General features: G+C 39.4%; 2 protein-coding genes across 2 annotated transcripts; one reads left to right on the top strand and one right to left on the bottom strand.

Annotated features, from left to right (window-relative positions):
- The first annotated feature begins 560 nt into the window (after nucleotides 1–560).
- On the top strand, nucleotides 561–6007 carry LOC130737741 (uncharacterized). Its single transcript, XM_057589586.1, has 5 exons — nucleotides 561–1208; nucleotides 1560–1630; nucleotides 1746–3335; nucleotides 4887–4998; nucleotides 5105–6007. The coding sequence occupies exons 1-5, from the start codon at nucleotides 1052–1054 to the stop codon at nucleotides 5857–5859; spliced, it is 2685 nt and encodes an 894-aa protein (XP_057445569.1). The 5' UTR covers nucleotides 561–1051; the 3' UTR covers nucleotides 5860–6007.
- Nucleotides 6008–6762: 755 nt separating this feature from the next.
- Nucleotides 6763–8003, bottom strand: LOC130735284 (uncharacterized). The gene has a single exon (XM_057587350.1). The coding sequence runs from the start codon at nucleotides 7775–7777 to the stop codon at nucleotides 6968–6970; it is 810 nt and encodes a 269-aa protein (XP_057443333.1). The 5' UTR covers nucleotides 7778–8003; the 3' UTR covers nucleotides 6763–6967.
- Nucleotides 8004–10158: the final 2155 nt, after the last annotated feature.

The following is a 10158-nucleotide window of genomic DNA, read 5'->3' on the forward strand; positions in this document are numbered from 1 at the left end:
CAAGTAGAGCCTACCTCCAAACAAAATAGGTGTTCTTTTTCAAGGAGAGAGTTTACTCCGAAATTTTGAGATAATATTTTGAGATAATATGATCCCAAAGTGAAATCTTGCTTCCCAAACCTCCCACCGGGATACCAAGATAAGGAGTAATGATATATACACAGCTCATTTTTTAAACACTTCATTTCCACCTCTTTTTATTTCTATCTCTCTCATCTTATCATCTATCACATCTCATATTTTCTCTCTCTTACTTTTTCTTTTCTTCCTATCTCTCTCATCATTCCACCTCTCCACCTCAAAAGAGAGGTGTGGATGAAACATTATCCCCAAGATAAGTAAAGGCACTCCCATTGATGGTTTGTGAATCATTGTTGACGACTAATATTCAAATATACAATCTTGAAGTAAGCAAGCTGTCGTGTTATTCTGATTGCATAGTTTTGACTCGTGCTACTAGATTGTGTGGATCAATGCGCGTGAGTGACTGTTTTGTCTCTCTAGACTCAACCAGAACTCACGCGCCTCATGTCCATGCACGCGCTGCTTCACTCGCGCCAGCAGCAGCAGAGAGAGAGAGAGAGAGAGAGAGAGAGAGAGAAAGTTCGCATTCGCTGGCAGTGGTAGATTCCTCGAGCTACCATCCTCGTCTCGTGTTTCTCAAAAACCACGTCGAATCATGCAAAGTTACCTTCCTTTTCACAGTGACCTGTGACTGCTTGCATTGTGCACAGTCCTTTTGTCTCTTCTGCTTCTTCTGTTCTCTCTTTCACTTTTTTCACCTCAATGGTCACTTTCTGCTTTTTTGGGTCATCGTCATTTTGTGAATGTCATTGTTCCTAGGAATAAAAGTTCCTTTTTTTATGACATTATCAAACACTTCATTAGTTTCTGAATCATGGGTCACTTTACTTTTTTTTTCTTTGGATTAGGGGTGAGAGAGACTACTAGACTAGCATTTCAGTAAAATGGGGTTTAGGGGTTTTTGTTTGAAGTGGAGTTGTTGATATTTTTTTATGCTTTGATTTTTGGTGGAGCAAGTGTTGGAGAAATGAATGATGCTACTGGGAAAGGTTCTTCTTGTTTGGCCATAACAGAGAAGAAGAATCAAAGGGTAGGTGGTTGCATTGGTGTTTTCTTTCAGCTTTTTGACTGGAACCGTAGCCTTACTAAGAAGAAGCTCTTCAAGAAACTTCCACCTCCTGCAGGTATGTTTTTATTTTGAAAAATATATTTCAAATTGATTTATGTTTTGATTAAGAAAAGTGTTAGGCTTAGTCTTGGATGTGTTTTCCAGTGAAATTTAATGTACAATTTTAACCCAAAAGATAATTACATTGTAAAATATCACACTATTAGTGAAACTTCTTTGGAAGCAAAAATCTCCACTTATTTTTTTTTATAACAAAATTAAGTTTACATCTTTCGACTCATTTTTGAACTCCACCATTTTTTCAAACATGTGTTTTCCTGTTTTTTTGTCACACACAGAGTTGCTTTAGATTCTTCCTGGTTTGTGGAAATTGATGAAAGTGTTTGGTTTTTGTTGACCGTTTCAGCTGGAGCAAAACAAGCTTCTTCAAAGAAGTTTAAAGGGGAAGAGAAAATGCCAAATTCCAAGCTCCACTTGGTATGAATGCCTATGCTTGGTGTGTTGATTGGTTTGATGCATTTAGTTATTTAGTTTTCTTTGCTAGTGAACTTGAAAAGCTTTTTTATTTTTATTTGTGGGGATTCAATTGTAGATTGCTAATGAGAACAATGGAGGCTTCCCAAGTGCCAAAAAATGTGTGAATCGTGTAATAGAGGCAGAACAAAAGCAAGAAGTGCGAGTACCTGGTCTGGTTGCTAGGTTGATGGGTCTAGAGTCTATTCCAGCTTCCCGGCGAGATCGGACCAAAAAATCTTCCTTTTCTAATGGCGATGGTGAGAAGGAGTCTTTGGATGACCATGATAGGGAAAGGGTGCATTTTGAACTGGGAGTTGGAAGTGCAAAGCATGACTCAAGACCTCAAAAGCTTCAGAAAACTGGAACAGATGAGAAAAGGACAATGACTAGATTTGGAGCTGAGGCACTACAAATTAAGGGTGTTCTGTCACAAGTAAGAAAATATAATCACCATCACCATCACCACCACACATTGAAGAGCCCGCGAGTTCCTTCAGGAAAGAGTGCATCTCGACGCTCTCGGTTAATCGGAGCAGCTACGAAGATCTTGGAACCTGGGATGCAGGCTACAAACAGAGGCAAACATTCTCTTACCTCTTCCACTTCCATTTCTCCTCCCAATCCTTTGATGGGGCATAAATCTTGCAAAAATTGTGGCAATCTTCTTGATGTTGTTGAGATCAGCTCTCCAATTGTCTCAGATGTGTTCATCCCCTCTCATGAAAATGATGTAGTTCTTCTGAGAAGCCAGGAGAAGATCATAACTCTTGTTGATGAAGATGGAAAAAACAATGCACAATCTTGTAATGAATCCCTTACTAGAAGAATGCCTGTGCCTGAGAAACGGGATTCATCACGCCAACTATTTGGGGCTCAAGAGGATGATGGTGAGGCGTCTTTTGCCTTCAAACTCAAAACTCAAACACAAGAACAGGTGTTAAACAGTGAAAAAGTTTCATCTGGATCTATAATAAGTAATATGCAAGAGAAGAGGGTATTATCAGCTGGAAGCACTAAAGACTTTGTTGCTTCGAATAGAAGCCTTATTGGCCGATCTAGGATACGGTCTCCTACCAAGATGGATAGCAGCAAATTTGATCTTGAGAGAAAACCTTCTAATAAACATGATGATTCCTTGTCTCCCATAAGCACCTTAGAGAGGAAAAGAAGGACATCAACTGTCCCGCGGGTTGAAGCTATAAATTCTGGTAATTTGGTTACTGTTAAACAGAAATATGTAAGTTCTGACACACGAGGGGGGAAAAGGAGGAGTTTTGATGCTTCCTTCCGAAACAATTATAATGTCAAAAGTATACAAGGTGGTCAGCTAAACACAGATAAGATCAATGACAATAAGGTCAATGAGGCGGTTTCATATACCTTTAGTTTCCCCTCTAAGACAAAGATTGTAATACCAGCTGCAAAAGAAGAGAGAAAGAGTAATAACGAGGTTAAGACAGATTTTCAAAGACTTTCGCCTTCGACAGTAGATGCCTTAGGAGCCATTTTAGAGCAGAAGTTGAAGGAATTAAGTTGTCAAGAAAATCAGGAGTTGGCTACTTGCCGTCCACCTAAAAACTCAACTGCCATGATTCTTCAAGAATTAATATCTGTTCTTAATTTAAAGCATCTAACAAATTCTGATGATCATGCTTTCAGTGACAAGGTTGGTTTCCATGTCTGTTTTCTTTTAAAATATTGTCTAATTGGAGTTTGTTTCTTCTTTGACCCTTCTGTATTTGTAGAATGTTGCGATCATTTTCTTTTTTACTCAGAATCAATTATGTCACCCAAAAGCTATTCATAGAAGCTTCTTCACAGAATTGATCTTGTCTTTAGGATAAATTGTAGAAGAATTTCCAACCATGCAATGCAAGTAGCCATTTACTATCAGCTATCTGTTATTGTTAACTGTTGGAACTATTCAGTTCCTCATTTTCATTGTAGTCATTATTGCTTAAATGACTACAGGCCTGTTTATTTTAACTTTATTTTATTACAAATGAAGAAATAACACTTTCCAAGGCACTTACAGTGGGAATAACTTGCACAAACAAGCTCTAAATTCACAAAGCATAATGCTGATAGAACTGGATCAGATTGAGTAGTGAGAATGAATATTTATTCACTGAATCAAAGTCCTACTGCTGTACCAGTGTAGACAGGGTATAGAAGAAAATTACAACTACATAAAATTATACAATAGCAATATAATCAAGGCCAGTTCTCTCCTCACTTTGACCTAGATAAAATTTGGGTGCCCTCTCAATCCCTCACTCCCTCCTATTGAACCTCTTGTCACAGTAACTATCTAACTTACTAGCAACTGTTAGTCGTGTCCAGTTCTCAATCCCTCCATCCTATTTAACTGATTGTTCTGTGCTGCAATGGTGATGTCACCACCTGAGCTGCCAAGCGGCTGAGAGACATGGTGGAAGACTGTAATACCAATTTATAAGAACCTTAGGATAACTATATCACAAAAGCTAGCCGCTGTAGTTGGAAAGCCTAAGGCCTTATAAACCCTGCACTGGAATCCCATACTGAGTGTGGGATCCAAGTCTCATACCTTGCAATTGGATCCTATCACTGTCCAACTCTCCACTTCATAGGGCCATAAAACTGAGGACTTATTTTTCATTTAGTTTCCGGACTTCCTGGGGCTCTAGCTTGAGAAAAACCTAATCCCCAATGTGAAATTTGACTGATCTGTGGTGTTTATTAGCATAAGCTTTCATCTGATCTAGTGCTTTCAACAAATTACTTGATTTGCAGAGTTTTCCGTTACTACCTGTAAATTGCGTTGCACAGGATATAAAATATCAGTTGCAAAAGATTTTTGGCACGAGTGATTAACATTTTCGTTTATGGGTGTAATTTTTCTTATTTACCATATTCATAACGATTGTTGGGATAAGGAACATTAACTAATATGGATGATGTTATTTTACAGGTTGTCTTGAGCATTCAATTTCAACTTTTTTTAAGTGTGTAGTGTCTGTCATTATTTACCCTGATGAAATCAAATAATATTTCCTGAAACCAATGCACTTAACTGAGGCCAAATGAGCTTTGTTTAACTTTATACTCAGTTTGAGCATGATCCTTCTGTTCACCTTAATATTTTATAAAAACTTGCTCTGTGATTGGTGAAAATCTGCATTCTGACAGCTATACTGTACCTAACATTATCTTTGTTTCTTTCTACTCATATCAGTTTGAGGCAAGTCATGTAAGATTATTAGGAACCTCTTGCAATGGTAATCATCTCAGTCCTGGATCTGTACTGGAACCTTCCTTTTCATATAGTAGTTTGGATGAAGGCTCAGGTAAATAAATAGAATTAAGAAAATATAATTTCTTGTTTTTCATTTATTCGATTCTTCTTGTTAATTCCTTTTTTTTTGTTGCCTTTGATCCTTGATTAAATTCCAGCGCATGGTTTTCGCTCGGACAATCAACTGGAACAGTTGGAACATGGTGCTGAACTTTTATATTCTGCAATATCATTTGACAAAGGGAGGATGATAGGTTATGAAGTACTGGCTGAACTTGCCAACCAAATTCATAGGATGTTGCAAAGTTTAAAATCTTGTGGAATAAGATTGACAGAAAGTAACCTCATCCATATGAAAGAGGTTATCTTCAATGCTGAACTGGTTCTAGGAAATTCCACTGAGCATGGTGAGGATGGAATGTCACAACAGCTTCTCGTTTCTTGTTTTCTGCTTGGTGAACTGGACACCATGGCAAGTGATGCTATGTGGAGAGATTTCAATGGCTTTGCAGGTTTCGATGAATCTAAAGATAGAAGCCAGATTAAGGGACTTCTGTTTGATTGTGTAATAGAATATCTGGAATCAAATTGCTGCTGCCAACATTATAACAGAGTATTTCAGGCATGGACAAAACTACCTTTATGCAAGAAAGCTAAGATGTTGGCTCAAGAGGTCAAAAGTGAGGTGAAGAAGTGGTCAAGTATAGCTGGTATGTTACCTGACCAAGTAATAGAATGGGAGATGATGAGTCACTCATGGGGTAAATGGACTGATTTTACTACTGAAGCATTTGAGGTTGGTGTTGATATAGGTGGGTTTGTACTTCAAATTTTGGTTGATGAAATTGTTGAAGAGCTTTTAGATTCCTGGAGGGGGCACATTTTGAAGAACTTACCCAAATCATGCTACTAAATTTCTTCTAGGCTCTTCATGACTAACTTCTCAGGTTTTTGATGATTCAAGATTCAATGTTGTACAAATATATTGATGGTATTTCTATAAGAGATTCTTGACATCGTTTGGATACACTGGACTAATATTATTGTTATTTTGTATGTAATTTGCCCGAAATTGCCACTAATACTATTTAGTTCATGTTTATAAACACAATAGAAAATCGCAGTGAAACTAGAATAAAAAATCTGTGGATAGAAGCAACTTTGCTTAGTTTTTGTGACTTGCCACCATGATTTTATCCTCACCGTAGCTTTTCGTCATGTATTCAAACATGCCCCTAGTGCTTAAATTGACTTAAGGGTCCATTTTCAGGATTTTTATTGAACATCCAAACAAATGAAAGAAACAACCAACATCAACAACTTGTTAGGCACACCATAAAGAAACAACAGAATCCGCCAAAATCTTCAAAAAAAAAACAAAAAATGGAAGTAATGTCGGAATCTTGAACTTAGGGGATTACCAGATTATAAGCATGATGTGAGAATTGAAAAGGGGCGGTACATACAAGAGGCATGTTCAACAATAAGCAGTATTTTTAAAACCACTAGCAGTACAATAGTCTATTCTTCTGAAATTTCTTATTATGTTAGATAAACTTCTGCTATCTGATCCATGCATGGTTCTATTTGAATATTTGATTAAAAACACTTCATATCAAAACAGAATAAACCTAATTAAGAAGAATGTGTTTAGGAAACTTTACCAGTATAAAATAATTTGATGATCACCCCTCAAATCCATCCATACCCAAAGAGATATAGGAAAAAAAGACATCGAAATAAGACATGAGTAATGTGACATAAAAAGAAGAGAAAATAGGTGGAAATGACATGACAAAGAAAATGCAAGTGAAAGTATTGAAACTCATTCCTGTAATAGTGTTATCAGTTATGCATCATAGCTGTACATAAAAGTAATACTGTAAATTGCTCAAAAAATCAAATCGAATGAATGGAAAACAAAAGACAAAAACTAGCAGAACCACCAACACCACAACCTCTGAATCTCAAACAAACAAACAAACATTTCCAATCAAATCCAAAACCCATTTCCACAAAATTCAAAATTGTCTGTTCTTCCCTGAAACTGTCCTCCCCATGATGATTTTACTGCTATTCCTCCCTCCTCCTCTCCCTTCACCATTGATGGCAATGGCCGTAGCACTAGTCAACCTCTTCAGTTCATCAAAGCTCGCATAGCTCTTCCTCGCCATCAAAACCCCTCCTCCACCACCACCACCACCCTTCTCTCCACCACTCGCTGACTTGCTCCCTCTTGAACTCGTTGACAACACTCGATTTCCTCCTCTCTTGGATGGCGGTGTCATCTCCATCATTGTAGGCAAAGTGTTCACCATCACAGGCTTCCTATTCTCTTTCCTCAACACAGCAGAGAAATCTGGCACAGATTGAGCAACAGACGAAAACCCTGATTTTCTCCCACATCCCAAATCAGATTGAAGAAACTTCACCTGTTTCCTTGGTGGGGTTGTTGCAGTTTTTGGTTCAGATTCCAGTTTCTGTTCAGATTCTTGTTCCTGACCCATGAAATTCAGTTTCATCTGCAACCTTCGTTCCCTCAACTGTGCATACGCGTTGTAATTGGGTCCTCTCTCCATGATGAAGCTATCAGCAGAGGTGAGCTTCAATGGAAAAGGAAAAGATTGCATTTCTGATTGTGAATTCTGGTTCAGAATCAGAGATATTGGATCAAGGGCATGAAGGAGAGGCTCAAGAATCGGGTTTCTACTACTGTTTGACTCAGCAGCCATGATTGAAGATGATGATGATGGTAGATTGCAATTTGAGTAACAGTTTTGGTAGCTTGTTCTTCTTGTTGTTGGGATTCTACTATCAGTTTTCTTCATCATCAATGTTGAACTTGTTTGATTTCTGTAACGGTAATCTTGGTTTGGGTGGGAGAAATTGAAAAAGAAGAGACAACCTTTTTCTTTGCTTTTTGTTGTAAAGTTTTTTTTTTTTTTGAAATCATTGTAAAGTTAAACCTTAATGATAGGTTTTGTAACGTTCTGATTTCGGAACTTAATTAAGGATACAATCTAACAAGATACGCTGATATTAATTAACTGTTTTGATTCATTTAATTTAATTTAATGGGTTACCTCATTTATGTGAAGAAAATAAAATATTAATAATTTATAAAAGTTTGTATTGGTTTGACGAGAAAATAAACATGATTATTTAATTAATGCATACTAGTATTTGCTTATTTTACCGTCAATGGCGGCAACTGAGGGCTTGGCAATTGGCTGAATCCAAACATGTCTTGAGTTGAACGGACAAAAAAAAGTTGAACGAATATTGTTTCGGTCAAAAAAAAAATAGACTTTTGATGAGAATTAAGGCTGGTCATAATTTTATTCGATGAATAGGAAAACTAAATAAAGCATACTAGAGGCCTAAAATGTTTCTAGACAACAAAGGGTTAACCCTCTTCGGATGAGTGACAAGAATAGTGAGGTCACATTGCAGGTTTGCTTTAATTCCAGCAAGAGAATCACCCGGTTTATTTGCATCTCTCAAAATGTGACGAAGACAGACATTCCAATTATAAGACAAAAGGTGATGGTGCTCAAGAAAATTACGAGCAAGCACATGACACTTGAACCTATCATCACGTATAAGTCCACAATTTCAGCCTTCTTTATCCCCATGCTTCATAACTCAGGTGAATTGATCCTGAGTAGCTTCTCCGTCTGTCAAGGAGTTCAATGAGGGTACCATGTTCCATCTATACCCTTTTCCTTCATCTTCATTGCACCACTTGAAGTAGTTAGAAGTTGTCACTAGTTGGACTGGGTGAGACCCCTGAGGGCGCTCTCGCCCTGGGACGCTCGCCCCAAAGCAACGCACCGGCCAAAGGATTTGGGCCTCCTCCGAGAGGCCCAACCGGCCCACTAAGGGCAGTTAGACATGCTAGGTCCAACCCTCAGCCTATAAATAGGGGGCGGTTACCAATTGTAAGGGACTCTTGGCTCATTTCATGTATAACAAACTCTAGATTCAGTTACACTTTCTCTCTAAGCGGTTACACGCTCTCTCTCTCTCTCTAGATTCTCTCATTGCAATCCTCACACTCTAGGTACTATACCTTCTTTCTATGTTCTTGGCTGGAACATTTGACGCCGTCTGTGGGGATCGGTAGATTTCGATTCCCAAACTACGTGGATTGTTGTTTTTGGTTGAGAGAAGTTCAGAATTCTGTGCAATTTCCTGTTATTTTCGTGTTTTTTGGTCGAATTTATGGTTCGCGGTTGAGATCCGATGAAGACTCGTCGTCGTCGACGCTGCGAAACGCTGGAGCAGAGGCGCGGTTCACCACCGCGTCGTGTGAGGGGGAGGCCGCGCCGTGAGGAGGTTCGTCGTGAGCAACTTGAGCAACCGACTCCTCCTCCGCCTCCACCGCCTCCTCCTCCTCCTTCTCTGACGCCTCCATTACCTACTCCACCGTCCTCACCTTCGCAGCAAGGATCTCCAGCACACTCGCCGGAAGCCTTAGGAGGTGGATCGTCGTTGCCTCAAGCTCCGAACACTCACAGAGATTGGAGACGTTTGATTCGCAATGTTGACAACATACGACAGCGGAATGATTACTTGCATGAGCAGTTAGATTACTATCGCCTTGAGCAACAGGACGAAGGAGAACGGAAAGCGGAGGATGTAGCGGAGTTTGAGCCATTCTCGGCGGCGGTAAGGGAGGTAGCCATACCTGACAACATGAAGAATCTTGTTCTGGAGACATATAGTGGAAAAACGGATCCGAAGGTTCATCTGCTCTATTTCAACACAAAGATGGTGATAAGTGCAGCTTCTGATGCGGTGAAGTGCAGGATGTTCCCGTTAACGTTCAAAGGCACAACGATGGCTTGGTTCACGACTTTGCCTCGTAGATCCATTATGAAGTTCCGCAATTTCTCTTCAAAATTCCTCGTTCAGTTCTCCGCAAGCAAGATCAAGCAGGTCACAATTGATGATCTGTATAATGTTCGCCAGTTAGAAAGAGAAACTTTGAAGCATTACGTGAAGCGGTACAGTGCCGCATCTGTCAAGATCGAGGAGTTGGAGCCGCAAGTCTGTGCGCGCGCCTTCAAGAATGGACTGCTGCTGGGGAAGCTGAACAACAAGCTAAGTCGGAAGCCAGCTCGTTCGATGGCGGAAGTCCGCGCTCAGGCGAACACCTACATCCTGGATGAGGAGGACGACGCGTTCAAAAAGAGGCGTGCAAAAACGG

The sequence above is a fragment of the Lotus japonicus genome, chromosome 2 (genome assembly GCF_012489685.1).
Source record: "Lotus japonicus ecotype B-129 chromosome 2, LjGifu_v1.2".
Taxonomy (NCBI): Eukaryota; Viridiplantae; Streptophyta; class Magnoliopsida; order Fabales; family Fabaceae; genus Lotus; species Lotus japonicus.